The sequence below is a fragment of the Rhopalosiphum maidis genome, chromosome 3 (assembly GCF_003676215.2).
Source record: "Rhopalosiphum maidis isolate BTI-1 chromosome 3, ASM367621v3, whole genome shotgun sequence".
Classification (NCBI taxonomy): domain Eukaryota; kingdom Metazoa; phylum Arthropoda; class Insecta; order Hemiptera; family Aphididae; genus Rhopalosiphum; species Rhopalosiphum maidis.
Window position 1 is genome coordinate 27,596,565 of NC_040879.1, and position 27,359 is coordinate 27,623,923.

At 27.6% G+C, this 27,359-nt stretch overlaps 1 protein-coding gene across 1 annotated transcript; it reads left to right on the forward strand.

The window, feature by feature from the left end:
• LOC113556030 lies at positions 1-26,176 on the forward strand. Its single transcript, XM_026960731.1, has 3 exons — positions 1-204; positions 21,510-21,676; positions 23,746-26,176. Exon 3 carries the CDS (start codon positions 23,748-23,750, stop codon positions 25,386-25,388), a length of 1,641 nt encoding a protein of 546 aa, XP_026816532.1. The 5' UTR covers positions 1-204; positions 21,510-21,676; positions 23,746-23,747; the 3' UTR covers positions 25,389-26,176.
• Positions 26,177-27,359: the final 1,183 nt, after the last annotated feature.

Below are 27,359 nucleotides of genomic sequence, written 5' to 3' on the forward strand. Positions count from 1 at the left end.
GTGCAACAGCAGCAGTCGCGTACGTCGTACTGTAGCCGGCCAGTTACTTCGGCACCGCTCTTGTACAAGGTGTATTCGCCACGCGTCGTAGTCGTCGTCCGGTCGTCATCGCCGTCCACCACCTCTTCGCCCACCGTTGACGATCATCTCGCGTTTTCTGGCCAACGCAGCGCCCGCGAAACGGACCACTTTTATCATCGAACCGTGAGTAAATATTATAATAAAATTATATAATATTATATCTGTCGGCGAAACGCACCCCGATTTTCCCACATTTTCAATATTATTTTGTGTTCTCCGACGTGCAAGAACGAGAAAAACCGTACATCCGACGAATAAAGTGCTAATAATATTCGGCGCATTCTAAGTGGAAGTAGAATCATATGAATCATTTTCATTCCAATTTTAACATACACAGGGCTGTCTGTAAAACTTTTCATCTATAGCGACTGGCGTGGCTTTTCTTAAATGCAATTACTTAATGTTAATATAATTTCCGTGAACTTTTACAACCGTTCATCGCCTGTTTGTATACTTATTCATTATTTTTCATTTTAATTTATGACACGTCGGACACAAATATCTTGCGCAGTACATAATAATATTATCATTATTACATATTCTTTGCAAGTTGGTGCGTAACAAATTTTCAAAATGCACACTTATTGACACTTGACCTTGAGCCGGGTTCACACATTTGCAATATTTTTAAAACCAATTTTGATTTTACGTCATCTTAAATGACGTGTAATTTGTGCTAAGCTTGCGAGCTTGTGACGGTTTGGATTCGTAATATTTTGTTCTTGCGTACATAAAAGAAATAACGCATGCAAGAAAAAGCGAGCGAAATATATTGTTTAAATGTGAACTCGGCTAATAGCAACTATAATAATATTATGTATGTCACAATATTAAAAACGCCTGTGGGATAAGGGCTAATCTAGGAATCAAAAAAGAGGGTTGTGAAACAGCACCTACATTTGTATAGTTATCAGTAATCACTAATCGCACTATAATGTAAATGTATAAATTAAAATAAGTAGAAAATACCGTATGAGGTAGGTTCTAAGTAAATACTGTTAGAACTCGTAGACTTGCTAAATAATTTTTGTACAAATTAACTTATAATAGCCAGTAGACGAAAAATCTTACCAAAGCCTGAAGGGTTCTCAATTGTGTCTACCTCATTATACCCACCGGAATTGAAAAAAAATTAATTCGAATATGTGTTACATAATATTATATATATTATATACAAGTAAATATATATTCTTATTCTTGGTATACGAATATGACCATATTCGAATGGGCCACAGACTCACAGCCCACAAGTGATCATTGTTAACATAATAATCGACCCGTTTTTTGAAGGTATAATATATTATTTATACAGCTAACTTACTATTCCACCATCACCATATGACCATGTGTTCCGTGTTCAAATTCTTCTTGTTATTCGCTAAATTAAATAATATTGTTTTGGTTTCAAGTTTTCACTATTTATTAATAGCGGAATATATTAACCATCTAATAATAACACAGCGAAGTAGTTAATTATTTTTTGCCACTTGTATACAGTTTCGAGTTTACGCGGAAAACTGCGACATGCAGTATAGTCGCTATTCCATTTCTACCATATTCGCGTGATCGTGTTTAACGTATTCCCTGATTGGTTAGTTTGTGATATCGACTAATTTATTGACACCACGAGTTACGTTGAAATACTCCAACTACATTGACTCTAATTATACCGTGGTTACACCGTTTGCACTGTGCATCCACTTATTCCAAGTAAAACAACTGTGACAAATATCAAACATAATGTATCAAATCTTGTAGATTTCCAAAACCACGAAAAATGTCGTACGAGACACACTGATAGTGAAATGGCGCCTTATAGTAACATAACAGGCGCGTTTATACGCAGATATTCAAGTATTAAAATACCGTGTTAAATGTTAAGTCCGTTACAGCCATATAATAACGATAATAGTATTATTGCGATTTCGTAACCTAATCTAACCTTTAACTAATGCAGCCTCCGCTATTTCGCATTTGATGTCAACCATTGGCGGCGTTTGTGCACTTTGAAAGTAGGCAAGCAATAAATAATAATAAATAGTATTAATAACAATAATAAATAATAATAATGACATTAGCACTAGGTAGGCACGCGTCCGGGGGGATGTAACACTAGAACACGGATCGGACACGTCCGATAAAAGTCTATAGGTACTGTAATTAAATGAGCTCAGCTATACCACGGTTGTAAATCTATCGTTCAAGTACCTACACAAAAATCTAGCTAAGCTGGCACATCGAAATATTATCCGAAGTGTATTATTTTATTTGTAGAGCGAAGAAATTATAATGATATATCATTCCGTTCGTGTATCTAGCCACCTAGGTGATGGTAGTCAGCAGTTGATAATCGGCTTGTAAATTATTACAAGCTCAAAGATTCGCACCGTTATGGATTTGGTTTTTAAAACAATATTTATGCGGTTAAATAGGTTTTAATTTATAGATATACAAATATAATATATATACCACATGTATAATATGTCTTTTCTTATTAAATGCTGTTTGATAAATAGTTGTATTTTATAAGCTAACTACAATATTATCTTTAAAGTGTAAATGGGTTTAATTAATAATTGCTGTTAAATATACACGATTTACCGCGTAACATTCAACATTTATTATGGAAAGAAGCGTTTACAACTTGAAGTCAAACTATAAAATGTACGCCATTAAGACTAAAATACAGTTGTCGTGTTTGAATGAACTTTCATGGTAATATTCTTAATCTACTTGTTAATGGCCTGTAATTATTATTGTTACATATTTTTTTATTTCAAAACAATTATTTTACCTATAAACCGATTTAAAATGTTTGGAATTATAAATAATAAATCGTTAAATGCTCGTCTTGTTTGTACCTGTCAGACCAAAGTGTATAAACAAATTTAAAATAAACTCATGTATTATGTAATACACATTTGTTTGATTTTAGTTAGGTATATTTTATGTATAATTTATCATAACTATTCGTTTTGCTTACCGGACACAATTAAATTAACAATTTCATTGCATACGGTTAGTGTTTTATAATAATTTGATTTGTATTGCAAATCCTTTAAGTTTCAAAATCTCTAGTACAACATTCATTACAACCATTTGAAAAAATATGATAGTGGTTTTATAATAATATAAGTATTGTATTATGATGTATTAAATATCAAATTCCATTTGAAGATAGTTTGCATTTTAACTTAATACGTATAAATTCGTGAACTTGTGCTCAGATTGCCAGATTGATTCTTATAAGTTTTACCAGAAATAACTTACAATATAAATTCATTGTACTATTATACTTTAATACTTAGGTATCTATATCATGCGTATATTAAAATTTTCATATTAATATAGACTTTATTATTTATATAAAATGTATAAATGTACAACTTCTCATTTATAAATATAAATAAAGTATTTACTTTATGATTTATAAAATTTAGTACTTATCTATATTTTGTTGCATTATTTAGCTCAAATCCAATTTTATTGCATTTTTATTAAACACAAAGCTTCTTGGTATGTGCGATTTTAGATGTTTATTACCTACTTATTTATAATATATAGTTTATAGGATCAAAAAAATTTACAAAATTCGATCATTTTTTTTTTTTAGAGAATACATTTTCTATAGTTTTTAAAGTAAACAAAATTTTTAATTTTATTATGTCTATCAATAAATTATAAACATCATGCTAAAAATTTAAAAATGATGAAATTTAATTTTATTGAAATAAAAAACTGATTTTCAACTTTAAGATGGAGATGGTTTACATTGTCGAAAAACTTTATTGTGTAAGGCTTAATGAATGGTTTTTGTAAAATGTATCAATTTTTTTTTATTTTTTATTTATTTATTATATTTGTTTAAAAAAAAAGTGGGTTTTGCTCATTATTAATCTATACCAAAACTTAATTTTTTTGTTTTAGTTATTGGGTACCTTTTAAATATGAGGGCGAGTAATTTTGAAAAAAGTTTCTATATTTTTAACTTAAACTATAACTTTAAGTCAGTATAATTTAAACTAATTAAAAATGAATAGTTCATTTTCCCAGATTTATAAATATAACATTTTTTTTAAATTTATATTTTTAATGTGTTTACTGTTCTACATAATCACTACCCCAGTTCAATCAATTTAAAGTTCAATTTAAATAATCGATTTTCTACTTAAATTTCCGCAATTTGTGATCGTCAAATGGCTAATGAATTATATAAGCTCAGTTTCACCAAAGGTTACATACAATATGGGTATCCATAAACTTTAAACTAATTTTTCTTAAGAATTTTAAAAACATAGGTGTATCTTGGACAATAATAAATTATCTTATTAATAACATTTGATTAAGTAATTTTGGATTATTTATATAGTTACATATCCATATTCCTTTGTTACTTGGCCTGTGATAAAAATGTTTAATTTAAAACAATAGTTTTATAATATTTTATTAGTGATCATCAACAAATATTACAATTCTTCTCAATTGGTCACTATACTTTTTCTCTGAATTTGAAATTAATTTGTGAAATTCTTGTTAAAAATGATGAAAATTGGTCAAACATAAGTTTGAGCTTAATAAATTAATCAATTTGTTACCAATATGGTAGCATGTTATGTGACTCATAGTTATTATGCATACCAGCATACCTAACTATAATAATGACTAATATGCAAGTATTAGTACTTCTTCATATATTTATTTGTTCCATTGATCATCAGGAGTTGATTAAGTACGTATTACTTTATATTTCATAATACTATATATTATTGCTCAATGCTCGTTTTTTGTTTATTTAGATTATAAATTTTAGAACATTTAATTTACGTTTATCATATTTTATAAATCATGCCACTAGAAATCATGTCTATTTTTACGAAAGACTTGCATAATTAAACCTCAATTAACACAATAATATAAAACTTGTAAGCATTTTATGAAAAAAAAATGTTAATAAGATTCATGACCCTAACAAAAATAATTTATTTTTTATTTAATTTAAAATTTATTCCAAGTTATCCCGTACATGACATACAAATATTAACTAGTCGCATCAATACTAATAAAAAAAAATTAAAGAATTTGAAATAAATTTGGGAATTATTATCTGATATAGAGTCACCAATAAAATGATGTACATAACCCGTGTGACCTATAAAAAATTACGGGACATCACTTTCATAATACGTCTTATCTGACCACAACTCGTTTGTAGAATGAAGCCATGATCAATTTATAAGGATTCTGATGACCTAAACTGTTGTAAAAAAAAACTAAAAAAAATGTGTTTGTCGTATACCATTTATATATAATATATATTAAATACTAATTGTTATTAATGCGTTTCAATTTCTTATTATTTTATATAAAATAGGTACAACTAAAAATACATTTAAATGATTTTTAACCTGAAATATAAAAGTATATAAGTAGATAATGCGATCAGTGTAATTAATAAATACATATTTAATCGCAAAAAAATATAGGTAGAAATATAGGTATAGTAAAATTTTTTAAATAAAAACCGGTAACAGACCCTTTTTTGAGTAAAAAAAACGTTAACAAAGTCTCTAAGTCTAAAATGTAAAAATTATATTGATAATAGGTAATGCTCATAAAGCATAAGCTACCAGCTAGGTTTAGTGTATGATATATACCATTTGAATATACGTTTTAAGTACTTAAATACTAGTTAATATTGTATATTAAAAATAAAAATGTAGTATTAGCTTGTTTGAAGAAAACGTCTATAATTGATGGAACTTCATGACACGGAAATAAAGTTGGTTTTAATCAGAAATAATATTTAATAAATCATTATTATTACAAGTTAAAAAAATAAAATATCTAGTGGTCTAGACACTGTTACACATGCACTATAAAAACATTTTGAAATGAACATAATAAATACTATATAGGTACCAAACAAATACCTTTCCTTAAAATACAATAGAATTAATAAACCTTATGGTAAATGTAATTGTTGTAATTAAATTAGATAATTTTGATTAGAAATATTGGCTTCTAATTTTTACCTCTATAATTGCATAGTTGATTTGTAAAAATAAAAAGTATTTGTATCTAATACTAGATAGCTAACAAAATAAATTACAATAATCCTAAGAAACTTTTTTAAAATTATTTTGGACATTATGGTTTACAACAGCAAAAATATATATTTTAAATTGTTTTAATTAATTTACTTATTACAATCATCAAACTTTCATGTTTATGTTGTATTGTCATGAATTTACCTTGAAACAAATATCTAAAGAATAAAGATTTAATAACCTATTTACCTAACAGTTGTTTGGTTTTCTTTTAGTTTCCGAGGTTATAAATTGAATATATTGTTTTAATCTTAATGTGTGATTGTAGGTAAATATTATATTGCGCATACAATTAATAATAATAATATATATTTTATAGTACCTAATAGTAATATTAGTAATGACTATAACAATTAAATCAAAATGTATAAATTAGTTTTTAATTTTTTATATTTCAACGATTCAAACCGAAAGTCAGTATCAACAAGGTAATCCACATTTGTGTTACAAAAGTAATTTACTGATATGTATAAGTTTAGGTGTTTAAATATTTCCCACGATTTTGTTTATTTATTTAAAAGTTAGATGTATATAAAATGCCTTAAAATGTGTTATATGACCTCCTAAATTAATTGTGTATAATACTATAATAGTATATTAACGCGTATAGATACGCATTGCAGTTCTATTGGTGCATATTAGTATATGCCTAATATATTTATCGTATGTAACCGCAAAAGATATTCGTCCAATCAACTTCATACAGTTTTTTTTTCTTCAAAATAAGATTTTTGGAATTTAAATGTATTTATATATTTTTTTCCATTTTTTTGTACAACTTGAGCAATCTCAAAGGAAATAAACTTCTGTTTTTCAAATGAGAACCCACCTTTTATATTGTAAATTATTTAGCAGACAATTTCTTTGAAAATGTTGATATATATCAATCAAAATTCGAACAAGTAGTTTTTGAATTATTTAACTTTTTGTATTAACTACTAAATTCCAAAGATAACTAATATCTAACAACATTTATAATTTGTAAAAATAGTCCTGCAAGTATATACATTCTGTATTTTTGTTAAGTCATTTTTAGAATTACACAATTCAGAATTAACTTTTCGTTCGAATTTTGTTTTAGATACAACATTTCATTAAAAAAATATTCATTAAATAATTTACAGTAAAAAAAGAAAAGTCTGTGTCATCGCAGGAAACTCCTTATAAGTAATATAAAATACCTCAAGAATTTAAAAACACGATCTTTATGTATATTTAAAAATTCAAAAACTTAGAATTTAAATAAAATTATTAATAAAGGAAAACGAAGAGTAACTAGGGGTGAATACGCTTGGAGAATCACACTATAGATGTTATTTATTGCCTACCTAAATCATGGAGTTTGAAATTATAAGTTAATAACACACAAAAAAGCCATACTAATTGTACATATTATTGTAGACTGTGCAACAGGTAACGTTTAGATATAATAATGTAATACCATGGTATCGCCGATGTCAGGCGCAGATCGATCAAATAGGAAGAATATAGTAATATAGGAAATAGCGTTGGCCGGGAAAGAGAATCCATTTATTAGTTATTATATTACCTATATCTATTATATACGATTGACGGTGACGGTGGCATATAAGCGCACGGGTCAAGTGAGAGGGACTTCTATTACAATTACTACATGTATGTATATGTATATTATATATATACATATATATTTTACGTGTACGATGTAACTACAGCTCACAGTGATCAGACATTCTTGGCGTAAGTACCAGTGCCGTTTATAGCGTCGTCCGTCAATATTATATTATAACGACGGTCGTGGTACTTGTAGTTACTGCACCAACCATGAATATCGGTTTACACGTCTCTTTATAAATTGGGGAAGTAAAGTTTGGAGTTTTATGTTGAAAAAATTATTAATAAATTATAGTGCTATAATATTATGGTCTAAAATAATCTATTTTACTCTATATTAGACAACTTACTCTTATGTACTGTTTTACATACTATAACAGTATTATTAGTACATAAATCAATAATTGGCACATTAAAAGTCAGAGAATCATATTTATCATACAAAATGTTTTTTTTAGAAATAATGTGTATAATTGCTACATTAATTTTATAATATTTATTATAATTGTTTACAAAATGGTTCTTTTATCGTGAAATTCTAGGAATTTTTAATGTTGTTTCTCAAGAACAATTTGATAACCATGAAAAAAAAATCAAATTCTAAAAACAATATAATTTACAAATCCCTTATTGTATTTTCTAAAATATTATTAGGTTCGCTTTCCCCGTATATCTTATAATAGGTATAAGCACACATTACATACACTTACTGTATTCTCTAATTCACCGATTTCATTGTGGCATAGACCACAGCTGCACGTGTATTATTTATAAAGTGATACGTTTCAATGCCCCTTCTTTTGAGACTTTAAAATGTTCATAATATATCAAGTATATACCATTCAGCAGGTGACGACAAAAATAATATAATTACGTCAGTACGTCCAACAATTAAAATAGGTACGCGAAAAAAATTATGCAGGACATAGTATGTACCTATGCACTGCCATAGGAGGAATACGCATATTTTATAATATGGTTGTACCTAATAGTAAATATTATTATTTTCTATTTCATACATCTCTAATATAATAAAAAAAGATTACGGTAAATGTGAACTTTAAAAAAATTTATTTATGTACTATATAATAGATAAAATACAAAATATATATGATAGTGACTAGTGAGTTGTGCTAAAATTTAAATGCTATCTATTGAAACTTTTTAATAATTATTTTAATTTAACAATTTTGTACATAAAGATCACAATTAAATAAATAAATATAAATATATAATATGATATACAAATTCAAGTTTAATTTTGGACTTAATTTACCAAGCACGTTAAGGTTATCAGACACAATTTATTTAGCCTTAATATTCAGCCTATTATTTGGGACTTAGTTTAACACTCCCGGTTCTCCTCAAATCCCAAAGGTTTAAAGATTCGTTTGAACATTTGTGTAATGTCTTTTAATCGCCCGTTGTATACGGATATCTGGAAATGAATTTAATATTGTCAAAAAGAGTGATTGATATTACGAGTACAACAATGCGGTGAAATTATTATGCTAAATGCGTTTACACACCCAGTAAACAGTAATATATTTTATAGAATTATAATGATTAATAATAAAAGTAGAATCTAGGTTAGGTGAGTACATATTTTATACATATTTAAGAGCAATCGCTTTTCATCTTATAGTCTGCCCTGATTAGACCAAATGAACATATTAATACCCAATAATGATGCTAATAATAAGTAATAACTGATGAATTGTTGCAGATCGTAATTATTATAAATTATAACGATACAATTATTTGGACTTTGCATAATTATATTTTTTTCTGTATACATTTATATCTTGTTCCTACCAACTTAGTTGTTACTTAGTACTTTTAATGTAGCTTGTCATGAAATCGTGCAAGGTTAGTATCGTACAAATTTGTCTTAAACTCTTATACTAACACTATTTAGACATAGTAATATTATTGTGATATAATACCCAAAATCGTATTTAGAATTAATTATTATAAGTAACAATATTAGTGTTTAGATTCCATTGGTTATTGTACAATTATAGTAATAAATGGGAAAAAAATTTAAATCAATATGTGTGTAAAAATATATGTTATTATTATTTTATTAATATTATTATGTGACTGCATATTTCTATATTTTCATGTATACGTACATGTGTATTGTTTATTTCTGTATATCTATAGATACACGTTATAGGTACTGCGTTTACCTATATTAATTTATGTTCTGTACTTCTGCAGATGTATATGAGTATAGAAAACTGGAGACCATGTCGGTTTTTTTTTTACTACGACGCACGTTAAGACAGAAAAAAAGCAACACTACGCTAATGACGTATATATATATATATATAGTTGACATTAAATTCTTTAAGCACGTCTCAGGTACTGTTGCTCGTGTTTTTTGTAAATTTTTATCGCGCTGGTTTTGCAGTACATATACAACTTATATCTATATAATATATAATATTATATATAGTCCCCGTCTATTCCGCTTACGGTCTCTTAATGCCAACTGGACCGAAGAAAACGATATGATCACACTTGACGTTATAATAATAATAATAATAATAATAATAATAATAATAATAATAGGAATATGATTTTCACGTATCTACCTATGGGTAGATGGTAAGTGGAACATCGAACTTTTAAAACAAAACCTTATCCTGCTTACAAATTTTCATATTTTGTGAAGTTCAGTTTTATTTTAATATTACATATAATATAAATATAACTACACATAAACTGTTTATATTTAATACTATATACTGTTTCTTCGATTATATAATAGGTACTAATTAAGAAAATTATAGTAAAAAATTACCATATATATTATAATTGTTTTCCAATAATTAAGTATTCATTTTTATGTTCTAGGCTCTCTTACCTTAGATCTGGATGGGCTCTCTTCGAAATTCTTACCTTTAATGTCCTATATAGCAGAGGTTCTGAGTAATCTAACTTATTTTACCTCTTCTTTGATTTGTAACGATTTCATGTAACAAATTTTTAAAAATCATTTTGTGTATTTTTTTAATGATATCGTGAACAAAGAAGATAATTTAATTCAATACTCGTATTCGTTTGTATAACTCATAATTTATATGCATTTTTTTTTTTTATAAAAACAAAAAATTATTTATTTATATTTAGGAATGTCTTATTTATATATATAATTATTCGTGAAGCAATATTTAAAATATTTCACGCCCTTTTGGAGTTGAAAAACACTGCTATACAACCATACCGGGTTCAACTGACAAAATATGTTATTAACTAATATAATATAATCATTTTAGACTTTGTGTAGATAAATTTCGTTATAATACTCATTAGACGAGCTGGTAACACGCCCTCTTAAGTATATTTATTTAATGCGTGTGTGTGCTTTTTTGGTGTTGTCGTCTCCACCGTAGGTCTTTCGCTCTATTTCCCATCGGGTATATAATAACCATTATGGATACAAAACTATAAAGCATAAACTATAATATACATTATTATTATATGTAGGTGTCTATATATGGGATGACGATAAAATATTATTAACGCGTATTAAAACATCCTAACCTAAACCGAATTGGTTTAAGAAATAGTGAAATACGTACATAATATTATTATCATCTTTCGACCCTATGACGCCATTCGTCCAGCTAACAAAAATGTGCAAACATTATTAAGCCCGACGGGGAGGGTTTGGGTGATGTGCTACAGTGTTCATATATATATAATAGTATAATAAAGTACACACATGTACTGCAAGGTAACAAACATGTGTTCGGAACTATAGCAAATGGCTAAACGAATTATTACATACCATCGATATATTTTATTAAGAGAAAAATAATATTCTAATATATTCTTCTGTACTCGGTGTTTATTAACACACATAATATAATCCAATAAACGATAAAAAAAAAGTCTGAGAAAAAATTGCTTAAAATAAATATTCTTTTATTATAAAAGTGCCATAAATATGTATTTTTTACTCTTATAACGTATACCCGTAGAATATTTTTAAAAGTGTTCAGGACTTTAACATAGGTACATTTCTATAATAAAATCAATGTTTTGCATCAGTAATACATACAATACAAATCTTTGTCCATTCTATATCGAAAATAATCGTTTATTTAGAACCATATATTCCATTATCATACTATAAGAAAGGTTAATTTTTATACAAAGTCTTGTTACCAATAATAATTACCTCAGGTAAACTTTGATATTTATAGGCCCGATATACTCGGCTGGTAATTATTCAGCAATGTTCTTTTTTCTCGCTCATTCAACATTTTTTTCCTAATATATTTGACTCGATGTTGGTTAACAAGTGTAATATAATGTAGGTACTTGAATTTGTATTACTATAACATGTGTTGCTAATTATTATCCATATTATATGGAGAGCTCAATTTAACTATTGTTTTTAAACATTAAAAGTGTTTAAGTGTATTTACGACTTATTCGGTGTAAAATATATAGGTATATACCTCAAATATACCCCTTATATACCTCATATCAATAACCATACGTTAAATAATGCATCATTATAAGTCGTATTCAATTCGTTATGGTCATCTATAGAGTATAAAATAAAATATTATAATACTATATATTATAAAAATAATCGTCATAGTATTCTAAATGTAAAAACTGTTCTTATTCTATCTAGGTTATAATATAATGTATGCCATTGTCTTGCGCTACGAAAATTAAAATACGATGAAACCGTTAAAATATATACATTACCTATACGTATTGGTTACCTTGCTCACTATATTATATTATTATAGAAACGCCGTTATAAATATGCATGTATATTATATGCATGTTATTTCGTCAAACACCATTCGTTTTCTACAATAATAACAATTCAACTATTCAAGTTTAATGCCGTTGTATAAGCAATTGTTATTAAATGTCAAATAATGTTTTACATTAAATTATACTGTATACTATATTACTATATTATTCCATGTATAATTAATAAATTAATTTTAATTAATGTACTGTGGGGACATGACAGGAGTTAGTTTTATCGAGTCCCGAAGTTTAACGGATGTTCGGAAGAGGAGTGTGAAATCCTTACACACTCTTCATACATTTTGTTAGTACCTATAAATGAGTGGGAAAAAGCCTACTAGCGAAGGCTTACAAATCATAATAACTTGCGTAGGATGATGATGATGATGATGATGATTGCTGTATTGCCGTAAGACGAGCCCAGAGTACAAATTTTATCTATGAATCGAGTCCAGTTTTTTTTATACATGATGAAAATATGAACAACAAATTGATTTTAAATATTAATCAGGCTTGATATAATGATAATATATGTATGGATTTTTCAAATGTATTTGTTCTAGTCATTCCAATATATTTGTTATAAACATCTAAGTAAAAATATTTATTATAAAATAAAGAAATATTAGGAAAATTTATTAAGATACATTTCTTTTAAATACAAAATTGAACACTAATATAATTACAAATATGAGTCTGTTTTAAGTTGTGAAGAAGATTTATTAAAATATCATTAAAATAATTACTGTGATAATTGGAACCTTTTAAAACAAAAAAAAAATAATTTTTGGGATCAACGACCAAATTGTAGGATTTCTAGGACCTAATTGTTTGTGTGCTTTGAAACTTGATTAATAAAATATAATATTGTTAAATTATTTCCAAAATGTATAGATTCTCTCTATAATGTTAAATTTGCCGTTATTATAATGAATAAATAAAGAATAAATAAACAAGGATTAAAACATTTCCAATAATAATTAAATTATATGTATGTCATTTGTTATTTATATTCTAAAGTGGCTATTATATAAATATGTATTTTTAATACACCTTAAACTTTATAAATCCTAACCTAATTAAACTAAATTTACATTTTTTAATCGATCATAAAATCTGTTTTTAAGTTATTAAAATTAATAAATAATTCATTATATGTACATAAAAATATAATTTAAATCGATATTAAAATTTTGTTTAATTAGCGAATGTATATACTTATTATAGTGCTCTTCTAATAATATTTTTTTTTGTGTAGCCGACATCTCTTTTAGAAGCAGTAAAAATTTAAATATTGAGAATGGTTCCTGACAAATTGGATCTAGTTTTTTAGTCGATACTTCGAATTTAAATGGGTCAAAATGATAAAACTTCCCGTATTTTTTTTTTAAATAATTAGAAAGAAAAACGGAAAAAATAAAAAATTCCATTATCATAATTTTTTATGTGTATGTTCACTTTATATTTTTAAAACACTTTATAATTCATTTTTAAGTTATATCTTCACAGATAATAAAACGGATAATAACTAAATAAAAATAATTAACCAATAAATATAATTAAAGACTCTAAATTTCGTTTGGTTCAATGAAAATCTATTTTTAAATTATTGTGGTCCGTTATTAAACAGAGGCGGACTGGACTAGTAAAAGCCTACCGTCTTAGAATAATAGTGGATCCCACATTCAAAAGAATCCTGAGGAGCAGTTATTATTTTTTTTTAAACACAACCATAGAAAGTAATACATTATTACATGAATAAAACATCTTTTACCTACACAATTTTAATTTCATCTGATTAATGTTTATTACATTCACGGTAGATTATAATCTACCGTGATTACAATATTGGTCTGTTATAGTTTATAAATAATCCTATTCCATGCTTTGTATATTAATATTCATACTTCATAGTTTGCACAACATTTTACTAAATCAACTTTGGAGTTAAGTTAACAAATTATCAAAATTGCTAATAATAATTGATACCTACTTAATAGGTAAAAATGTTTGATAAATAAAATTACTATATATTAATAGCACGATTTAAGATAGATCAATGATCATGATAAAAAAACAATCAGACAAAGCCATATCTACACTGTGTCGATAAGGCCAGTATATTATATGAAGATGACATAAGAAGTATAATAAGAGACCCGCCAGTTACCATACCTTGTTATTTATTCTACAATTGTAGTGGCTGAGCTGCTGTGCTAAACGTACTACAGGACTTGGCAAAAAGTCACTTGACTAGTCCCTTTTAAGACGGCGTGAGGTGTTTCAGTAGTGACGTGAGCTTTTTTCCTATGCAGTTACTATCTTAAATTATTATACCCATTACCCACCAAACAATTTTTTCTCACATTTTAAACGATTTCCCTGTTATCTACCGTTATTGATAAGGAAGATATTTTCGGAATAATAGATTCGGTAGTTGAAAAAATTGTCATGGAATCTCAAAAGAACGCCGTTGTTCATATAACAATCTAATTAAATAATATTTAAATCAAACACTTGAAAATCAATTTCTCGAAATTCAACCATGCTGTAACATGATATGTCATAATCCGTCATTAGTTTATTTTTTATTAATATTTCTGTAAATACCTATAGAAACAAAATATCAAACAAAATTTTATTTACAAGAATGTATACACGCGTATGCATTGTGCACTGCAAAATGTGTTGAACGATAGTATTGACTATAATATTAAAATATAAATAGTTACTATGCTCGACGCATTGTAATTAAGTTCCTGCATGTTAACTATTATGCTATGTGCCTATACATATGATAAGGTCAAGAATACAAGTATTTATTTTTTGCTTTTATGTTAATTGGAGAAGTCTTACTTGTTACTAATATATGCGACACATGCATATGCATGTTAAAACGTAAAAAATTGAAAAAAGTGTTAATTACAAATATCAACTACTTATAATTAAATATGAATTGTTATTAATCTATCCAAAAGATGAAATATCTTGTTTTTTTAATCTAAATTAGACAAAATATAAACAGATAATACACGATAATTTTGGTTAATAGAATACTGTTAAAAATACTTTTAATATTGGAATAATTAAAAAGTGTAAATAATTGGTCGATAAATTATAAATATAAAACCGTAACAATGCTATAAGTGTAAAAAACTTTAACTAATTATCTAAAAAGAAAAACTATATATAGGTAGGTAATATTTTTTATTTATTTCTATGTATACCTTGGCATAGGCGTGCGCAGACTTTTGAGTCAGGTATAGCTAAATTCAATCTGACCATCCCCTCCCCTACTGGCACTATCACGTAAGAAAAAAATAACAAACATTTTCAATACAAACTTCAGTGACCCTTTTGTTGGTGACTAGAAAATGTAAACAATCATTTTTCATTATTTCACACATACAATTCATCAATATTGATTTAAAATTTTAACCGAATATAATCTAATATCTAAAACAATTCAAAAACATTCAAAATGTATAATATTAGCAATTGTCAATTAACATTATTATTTATTTATTATTATAAATTATTCATTATGTAATTTGTATGTATATATATTACATACAATTATTATGCTGTTAAATAAAAAAAAATTTTCAATTAAATGTTTAAATTCTTCAATAACCTCATCATAGTTGATGTTCCCTGTTTCTTCTTGTTCGATAAACATACATAAAAGAGCATCCAATCGTTCTGGTTCATTGTGGTTTGTGAATCGAAGCTTGGTTTTAATAACATTGAGTTTAGAAAAGGCCCGTTTAAAACCACAGCTTGTAATAGGAATAGTAATGAATGACTTAAGAACAATTAAAATATTTTTAAAAATAGTTAACTCATCTCTTTTGAGCCATTTTATCCAAACATAAACTTCTTTAGTTGATGTTCCTTTCTTAGTTGAATCGAAGTTTAATCCAGTTATAATTTGATCAAGTGAAAAATAAAAACAAGAATGTTTCATTTTATCTTTTTTAGTTTCCTCAAAATATTGATTATCATGGTTGTCGTCAACCTTTTTTGATGTTTTTCGTTTTTTTTTTTTTTTTGATTAGTCAGTTCAATAATCAACTTATCATATCTCAATGGGCAACCAGTATATTTTTAATCGTGTGATTAAATCTATGATTTTAATTTGTTTTGTTATCAATTTTATACGGCTGTAACTTTATTAGGTGCCAAGTACTAACCCACGTATAAAAAAAAAGCTCAGATAGGGCTAAAGCCCAATCAATCCTACCCGTGCGCATGCCTGCCTATGTACCTAGGTATAATAAATAGTATATATATAAGATATAACATAAAAATACATTTGTACAGTAATAACAATCGGTACACATTAAAAATAAGAAAAAGACAGAGGTATGCAGAGGTTTTGATTGACTTGTGCAAATGTAGACGTGTAGCATAATATACTATTGTTATCATATCCGATATTTGGCCGTGTAAAATAATTGTTTTTGCACCACCAAGAAATCTAAAAAAAAAATCCTTCTAAGAAATTAAAGTTAGTCTATAGGAGTGTTATAACTTATAAACATAGATGATGGATGAGATATAATTTATCCACTGTTACGAAAATTTAAAAAAAAGAGTCAAGTTATTGTCTCACCACCTCAAATTCAATAAAATATCCCTGAATCATCAAAAATATGTGGTTATTATTTTTATATTAATTGTGAGAGTTCTGTTACCATATACCAATACATGTATGCATTATAACATTATGTAGATAGAAAATATTTTTAAATTGGTCGATGATTATATAATTAAGACTATAAAATACTTATGTGTTATGTTATTATAATATTTATAGGTAATAGTGATATGAGCCACGTGTTTCTATCACATCGGTTGTAAGATCACGTAATTTTATCTTGATTCCGTTTCATCTCGTGCTACTTTGGCTCGGACGTGGGAATGAAAATTACACTCAAATATGTCCGATACAGTATAATATCATAGGAAAACAATATTACAACCACATGTATAATATAATACATTTAATACCTACGAGACATATTTACTCGTTACGGAAGACAACATGGGGATCACATATTTTCACTGGCGAGTCGGAAACCTATATATAACAAATATTATGATGTATTTCTTCATTTACTCGCACAAGTTTTTATATGAAATAATATGAAACCATAATATGAATAGTGGTAGTTATTACCTTCCTTTATATATTTATAGTATACACACACACACACACACACATACCGCATTCCTTGAACCTCCTTATTCAGATCGAACTACATCTATACAATATCGTTATGCAATAGACGGATAAATGTCAATAAATAAATATTTTTGTCTTAAACGACGATCCGCGGCGCGCTTGCTCGCTGTGACCTCGGTTTGGTGAATTATCCAATCGGATCGAACAGATGTTTGTTGACAATCGTTCGCGCGGACCGAATCACCATCATCACTCATCGCATCGCGCAACGATAATATAATAATTATTATTATTTCAACGAAAAAAAATATCACGTTATATTATAAAATAATAATGATATTTCGGACCTCGACGTTTGATGAACCACGCGCGCCCGTGGTTATTTCGATCTATCGAAAGAAGTGCGACCGTCATCCATCGAACAGGTCATTATTGTATTACATATTATTTGTAACCTTCGCGCGATGATGTTTACTTTTTTTTCATCACGTACATTTCATAGTCCTTACGGATGACGTATACACAAATGCATATATTGAACCTATAATTATTACTTATTATATATTATTTTTGTGGTTAAAAATCGAACAAAATGACGTTCATGTGGCCGATGTGGAGACAACGATGCCCGGTAATTTGTATAATATATCAATATCTTCGCGGCCCGCGTAACTATTTCATTCAACGTAACGTCTAACAATCGAAATAATATAATATTTATTACAGGACGATTCTTTTGTGTGACAGAGACATAATTTTATTTTAAGGGGCTGATAAAAATCATAAATAATATTATAATAATATACATGTGATAATACCTATATATTATGTCATATTCTAAAATTCTTAATAGGGATAAAACATCAAAATATTGAAAATAGTTTAGGAAAATAAATCAATGTAAACAAATTATATGTATACAAGATGATTAAACAAAAATGAAAATTAACAAACAATTTGAAAATGTTAATTTTTACTATGTATATAGGTGCTAGATAATAATAAAGAAAATGAATAACACCATATTTATTTACTCAAAGTTCTAGTTTAAATTCATGTGTATAACTATAAAATCAATTGTGTTATTTTTGGTGTTATAGTATTATCTATTACGATTGTCGATTATATGTACGATTTTTATCAAAACTATACAGGATAACTGTGATTAGTTAGGTAGGTACTATTTTTTTTCATTAACCAATGTACACATTCATAAAAATATTGCGGACCGGTGATTTTCTATGGATTTTTATTGAATAGTTCCGCATTATCGTTGCCTCCTCACCACCATCCACCGCCACACATATCAAACAACACAATAACAATAAATAATAAAATCAATAAATAGTATTTTTACTTTTCCTTGTATTTGTAAAAATTTTAATATATATATAAAAGTACATAATAAGTTATATATTTTCATTATCTTAGTTGCAGACCAAGTAATGAAAATCATACTACTTGCGGGCACACAATTTTAATATTTCCTTCGTCGCTTTTTCAGAATTTATACAAACTACGAATCAGAGTACATATTTATCTCCTAAGGAATTCTACTAAGTTATTAGGTTTAATTGACAATATTACTGTAAGACTAATTCTCCTGACTCCTAAGTAAATAATGAATAAAATAAAATAATGTTAATTATTTTAAAAGCTAATTTTTCTTGATTTTGAAGATAATATGATATTAAAAACTTTTGAATCTATAACCCAGAATCTTGAATCTCGAATCTTGAATCAATAACTTCTCCGTGGATGCTTGCCAAAAATGTTAACCCATATTTTAAAAATGACTTAAAATCATTAAAAATAAAAAATCACATTAATAAATGGGCATCTTACTTTAGTCATTGTGTTTCTAATAGATAAATTTTCAGTGTGGTCTGTCATTCTTGTTTAAAACTGTACATATTTGCGATGTACATAAAATATTGAATGTTTGAAATATTTACTTATAGTGACCGACATAGTTAACAATTGTGACCTATTATATTTTGTACACGACTTAAAACGTATATACGACTTGTTATTTCGCGTACTTTATATTGTACATAACCTTTATGGAATTTGTGTAATTTTCTAAAAAAATTAAGAAACATATTATAGTGGACAATAAGCACTGACGCTTGACAAGATGAAGATTATTAGATTTGGGTATTAAGAAAACGAATTATTGCATTGTTATAAGTGTAGTGCCTACAAATATTTATATCGTGTAGAAATCAACTCAACAGATCGGAACGACAATTGATATTATACGAATAGGTAATCTGCAAATAATGAAGGACGAGTAAAAGTGCATCCTTTGGAACAAAATAACGCATTTGGTTTTAATAAATGGAATATTTAATTACTAGGTACCTACTTTTGAAATCATTAATGAAAGAAAATCGTTAAAAAAAATAACACAATTGTATTTATAATGAGTACCTACGTTTGGTTGTTGGACGATTTAAATTATTATTATATATTATTATATAGTATTTTTTTTTTTTTTAATATTTACCACGATATTGAAATCTAAAATTAAAAAAGTCAATAATAACGTTACTATTTCTAAATAATAAGTGCGAATTATTTAACGATAAATATAAAAGTATTGAACAAATACTGTTATATAGTTGTAATTTACTTTTAGTTTACCTGAATATAGCTAGGCATAATGTGTTATTATTTAATTGTTGTGTGTTTACTAAATTTTCCATAATCAACACGATGAATTAAATATTATAAATACCTACCAATATTATTTTACAAGCCATAACTATAGTTCAACATGAGTATACTTGCACTGAAAAGTGAAAATATCATCGCTCATTGTATTATTTACAGTCTGTAAAGGTGATGCGAACTTTCCTGAGCTCAAATCACATATTTTATTATTGCTTTTCGATCTATGCATTGTGTCGTATTTCTGACAACTGGTAACTGGTCACATAAATCGTATTATTATATTGTAAATGACGTTTCTAACGCATTGAATAAATCTTGATTTTTATTATTTATTATAATATAAGGTACTTTTAACCCGATGGTCTAATAAACCGGATAACTGCATGGTTATAATTATTGCATCGTTACTGCAGTGACGCTAATCCATTATATTTCCTATACTTAATTAGAAAATTATTTAAGTGTTTTATAATCGAAAAAATTTTAACGAAATTATATTTAAATGAAATTTGTATATGAAAAAAGAAAAAAAAAAGCAAATTAAAAGTGCTGACTATATAATAATTAGTTTTTGAATTGAACACACTATATTCTCATATCTATACTGTTCATTATATTATTGTGAGTATGAGAGTGCATAAAGTATGTTTTATAATGTTGATTTATTGTTTAATTGCGACGCCGATCAAAATCTTTGCCGGTGAAACGATGATAATCGACACTCCGAAAAAAAATAGATACTCTCTACTGGCTGCACATAATGTAAAAATTCTGCATAGGTACATATCTAAAATTATAATATATATATGATGAAATGTGGATGTAATACTATACTTATCATATTTTTAAGTTCTCACTGTATCATTTAATTATGTAGTTACATGTTATTATGTTTCTTATTTTCTTCCGAATATTTTTACCAATACTAAAAATTATTTTCAAATATAATTACATAGTATAGACGTTTGAAAATATTAAATTCTCAAAAACACTATGATAACTAAATAATATATGCATATTGTATTCCTTATTATATTTTCCACAAAATTATTAATGGAATCATTTATATTTTTCAGGTATGGTTTGGTCATACTAACGTCGTCTATGTACACAGAAAACACAACAACCCGGAGCTATGATCAATTCTATTATTATTGTGTGTGCCAAGAAATCTAGTTCTAATAGAGAAATCCATCATTATAATGTTGAAATAATGCATAAGCGGTAGCAAACATTGTTTTAGGTATTTATAATAATATCATTATTAATCAGTATAACTAAAGACTATACTACTATAGTATAATAATGTATTTAATTTACAAAATATAATCATACAAATAAATTATCGGACTAATTATAATTATAAACTTAATACTTTATATTAAAATCATAAAGCAAATGTTCTTTATTAACCAAATACGTACTTACCTAAATTTATATTATTTCTGAAATGTACTAGGTATAGTTGTCAAAGAGGTTTAAAATTCAACTTATAATATTATATTAATTTTAAATATATTGCCCAGTATATTTTTTTAAGCTTTCTATCACAAAATATTACTTAAAATTTTAAAAAATTATAATATTTTTAAAAAATTCTCGACATTTTTCAACACATAAAAATGCGCTTTAGTGACGAAAATAAACCTCTTAGATTTTATTATTATCACGTAAAGTTAATTTAATATGTAAATAGTTTTCTAAATTTTGACCTTGCAAGAAACAATGTATAATTAACGTATGTGTGTTATGGTCAAATACGTTATTTGAACAAAAACGTCATTGACTAAGAAAAGCTTATTAGATATCTATATTAGAAAATGTTGTTAAAAATCAAACATCTAACTGCAAATTAAATTTTCTTCGGCTTACGATAATTTTATTAACGAATGAATAGAACACTTTTTATTTCAGTAAATTCAATAAAGAAAGTGGTAAATTTAAAGTTGCGAATTAAATAAATTATGTTATGTAACATACACATACAATATACCTAGTACATCCGGAGGTACAGTAAAGACAAATATATATTTTATTGGCATATTGCTATGCAGTGTGTTTCGACAAGTTCCATACCACAAAAGGCATTACAGTATACGATTGCTACTTATACTTTATAATATTGAGTGAAAAAATTATACCTATACAGCAGTAGAAATAAATTAAGTTGTAAATTTTACTCATGAAAATAATGCGTTGTGACATGTGACATGATTATATCTAACAATATATTACACTTGATTCGTCTTTATTTTCATAGTAAAAAATTCAAAAATAAATTATAATATTTCATTTTTATTTGTAAAATCTAGTTATTGATCTTTAACGTTATATAATAGTCAGATAATTCGTTGTTTTCATTATTTTCCTGCGTGCTTAGAAAAATTATAACATTTCAGGCATCACGTTTTTTTTTCAACATTTATACCTATATTTGAAAATATACCTAGCATAGGTATTGTTTATAAATAAAATCCATAATAATTGTACTACAAGGAGATCCATTTAAAAGCCTAGTGGTATATATTCAATATTTTGAAAAGTTTTGGCGTTATTACAAAATTATATTTAAAAAAAAAAAAAAATTATTTTTATAATCTTTGTCATTATTATTTATCATGATTATTACTTATTTTTTACCTAACGACAACATACATTTTTAATATCATACCCTGAAGCAGAACATTTTTTTATTTTGTTTCATAAAAATCGAATTTAATATAAATACTAAATAGTTAACTCTGCTTATAAGTAATTAATTTTCAATTAATGAAATAGACTGGCAAAGGCGTACCCCGCTAAATGTTGGTCTACTACTCCGTTCGTCTAAAACTCTAAACTAACTTAAAATGCTTATAAATATTTAGATATTCGTTTATAATTTGATATATTGTAATATTTAGAAAAATATTTTCGGAATATATTAATAAAAGAGTATTTTGTCATTTAAAAATGTTACGATACAAATTGTAAAAAATATTTTTTTTTTTTTAAAACAGTTGTTATTTTATAATGATATTAAATTATGTAAAGAATAATCTGTTTGCTTGCCGAAATATAAGTAATCGTTAAATATGCTATTTACAAATTTTAATATTCTAATAAATATTTATATATATATCTTACCTTATGGATTATTTTAAATAAGCAATTTTTTAAATATTAAGTAAAATAATAAAAAAGTATTAGAAAAAATTGTAGGTTGTATTATTGTAACCAAAAATTTCGACTGTATTTTGATTTTTGCGGTTAGGTTGATTTTTATTTAAAATTATTGACGACAGTTATTGACATTTATTAATGGTGTTACAGGGATGGCTGCATTCATCGGGATCGGCGTACTGAGGCATATGTTATACCGTCTGATATTTTGGGCAGCTATATTATTATGCCTCACACAATTGTTGATAACGTTATGGAAATCAGACCGGCCGATGGCAATGAAGTCAAGCAATATCAATACCAGGATGATCCTGCAGAATATGATTGACTTTCATATCGCGCGGACCACAACGCCGCCATACGAGAGCCTGTTAACCGTCGAGCCGTGGGTGGATAAAATATCGGTGCAATCGGAACAGCTAATTATGGATCAAGTACAAAAACGGTTGCCCAATCTACCGGTGTCGTATTGGAACCAGAATAAAAACAAAGCAATGTACTACAAAAACGAGAGTTGCGCTAAGTTTCCAAGCATATACGAATTGGAATTTAACAACGTGTACTGGCAATCGCTGCAGACTTCCAACGGATCGTTTCACCTGTACAGTGCTTATTACGACGTGCGAAAGCTGAGTAGGATCGGACCGGCGGTCCGGATACTGGGCATGATCAACCGTATTGAGCCGACGGTCAAGACTCACTGTCAGTTTTGGTTCGACGACTACAAGCAGCCGGTTATTGTAAAAATCATGGAATACAAATACATATGGTATAAGAAATGGGGCAACTATAAGCAGGGAATATTCCAGCCTTACCTTATCGCATGTCAGATACCCAAGTCCCACCACCACGTCGTACCCGCGTCCGTGTCACTGGTGGAGAACGTGTGCGACAAGGCCACAAACAATTTGCGTGTGGTGTATAACCGGCCAGCAAAGAAGAAGGGTTTCGCGGTATGCGTCAAAGGGCTGGACTTTCTGTACGAAGACCTGTCAGTGCGGCTGGTCGAGTGGATCGAGCTGCTGCACATCCTGGGTGCGGACAAGATATTTTTTTATCAGCTTCAAGTACACCCGAACATTAGCAAGGTGCTCGACCACTACGAGTCTGTGGGCCGCGTGCACGTGACACCGCTGACGTTGCCCGGCGGCCAGCCAAATGTTCCGGGATTCCAACACCTGTACCTGACCAAAAAGGTAAACCACAAACGGCAAAACGAACTGATACCGTATAATGATTGCCTATACCGGAACCTCTATTCGTACGACTATATAGCACTATTGGATATCGACGAAGTGATAATGCCATTACGGACCAGGACGTGGAAGGAGCTCATGGACACGGTGATGGTGAAGGCTCTGGCGGCAAGAAACGAAACCCGCGCTTCGTACAATGTCCGAAACGTTTATTTCCTGGACGATCTGATCCACACGCACGGTTGGTTCAAGACCATGCCCAAGTACATGCACATGTTACAGCACGTGTACAGGAGCAAGAACTACACGAAACCAAATCAGTATGTGAAATGTTTTCACAACCCCGAAAGAGCGTTAACGCTGCACAATCATTTCCCGTTGGCGTGCCTAAGCCAGGGCTGCACCTCGTACGCCATGGATACGGCGGACGCACATCTACAACATTATCGGGCTGACTGCGTAAAGACGCTGAAGAAGACATGCACGGAGTTTAGACAGAACAGCGTGATCGACACGACTATCTGGAGGTACAAAAAAGATCTCATATCCAGAGTGTCGAACACGTTGTCATCACTGGGTTTTTTCCCTGCCATATGACAAAACCACGATTTAAAAAAAAAAAAAAATCTATAACACCGTTATTAATAGATGATAATCATTAGACTATTTTTGTATAAAATAGATATTTGAAAAATCGTTCCTGTACGTGCGATGACATTTCATGATATTGTATAGATTATTCCGCGCGCGTCTTACCTGTAGATAATATCTTAAATTATTGTGTATTATTATTAAAATATAAAGTACCATATACATATTTCCAAGTGGATAACAATCAAAACGTGAATGCTCATTCATCGACTAGGCACTAAATAAATCTGCATACGCTGCAAAAAGACTGGATCCTATTATGCGAGTGCAGTCTCGCCAAATTCCGAATTGTATACACTATACGAGACTATACTTTTAAATTATTCGAAAATAAACTCTATACTATTATATTTTTCTATAATGAACGTTAATTTTATCAGTTATTTTCGAATATTAGAATTTATACGTTTCATACGTCAAAAGAGCGTCGACCAAAATTTAAAGTTCCAAAACAACAAATAGTTTCAAGACATTAATATAAGTAGGTACCTACTACCTACTTCGTACTTTTTTGAAGATTTATATTTCTTCAAATCATATAATATTTAGAGTTTACAGTTTTTGAGATCACAAACTGTTCATGTATTTTTAAAGTAATTATATTATGTTTATGCCAACTATTAATAGGTACATTTTACAGTTTAGTATATCCTTGTACAGGTTTAGTACACAAGACATTTTATTGATATTTGCCAAATTATTGATTTCAAAAGTGTATTTTTTTTTTTTACTATATTTAAATCAGTACTCAATTACTTATATGTTATATGAATATTTCTGTAATTATTTGGTGTTATATACATTATTTTTGTATTGTATTATATTTCATATGTGTATTATTGTATTAAATTATAATATGAATATATATTATGTATTGTACTGTTGTATCAACATGTTTATTAATCGTATATATATATTATAATGTATATCATATAAATATATAATTATTATGCCTTGTATATCTTAGGATATAATATATACTTATGTTTTATTAAAGAATTATTAGATTTACAACTATTACAAAAGAAAAAAATTCCAACGAAATAAGACAACTAACCCGTTCGCATAAGTACTACGAATGCACAAACTATACTGTAGGTGTCTAAATACGTAATTGTGTCACAACAATTTTGTTTATTTTATTTATTTTAAACGATCATAGAATTAAAAAGTCCATTGATAAATATATAGAGTTTAGTTACCTATAATATTATTCTTAAGTCCAAAGAAAATAAACATTATAGACTGATAGATATCATTGAATACCAAATTTACTAGGTATAGATCTTAAACAAAGAATAAATTTACAAAAATATTACCTATATTGGCTATATTCTTCAACAAGATCAGGTCTCTGCGTACCTGTAGGCTGTAACATTTACATAACTCACTTGTGGCAATCTATAACTTTTTATTGATTATGCCGTAATATTTCTTCGTATAGTTTTTGAATTTATTATGTTCACTACACCTATTAAATGCGATGTAGGCACTCGGTAGCACGTAATACGTACGTAATTTATATTAAACGCAAACGAAAAGAAACAATATAATGTGTACCTGCTATTCGCACTATTTTTGATAGAGTAGTAATCTACTTACTTAAATACATACTAATTTTACATGATTCGACCGTGTTACTATAATATTATAATACTCAAATATTTTGTCATGCATATACCTACATTATACATATTATACATATTATTATAGTGTTTTTTTTTTTTTTTGATTGATAAAAATATATTCTATAAACTGATATGTTTAATAATTTATGGTGTGCATATATTTTATGTAAATTATATTATCTATATCATATTGTTTTTATTAATTAAAATTACTTGCAAACGTTGGAAAAACATTTATTTACAATTATTTTAGTAATATTTTTTATTCAAGAAATGTAAATTCCAATAG

What these genes read in the sequence shown, in the direction of transcription:
- LOC113556030 (XM_026960731.1), top strand. Translation starts at nt 23,748, where the DNA reads ATGGCTGCATTCATCGGGATCGGCGTACTGAGGCATATGTTATACCGT.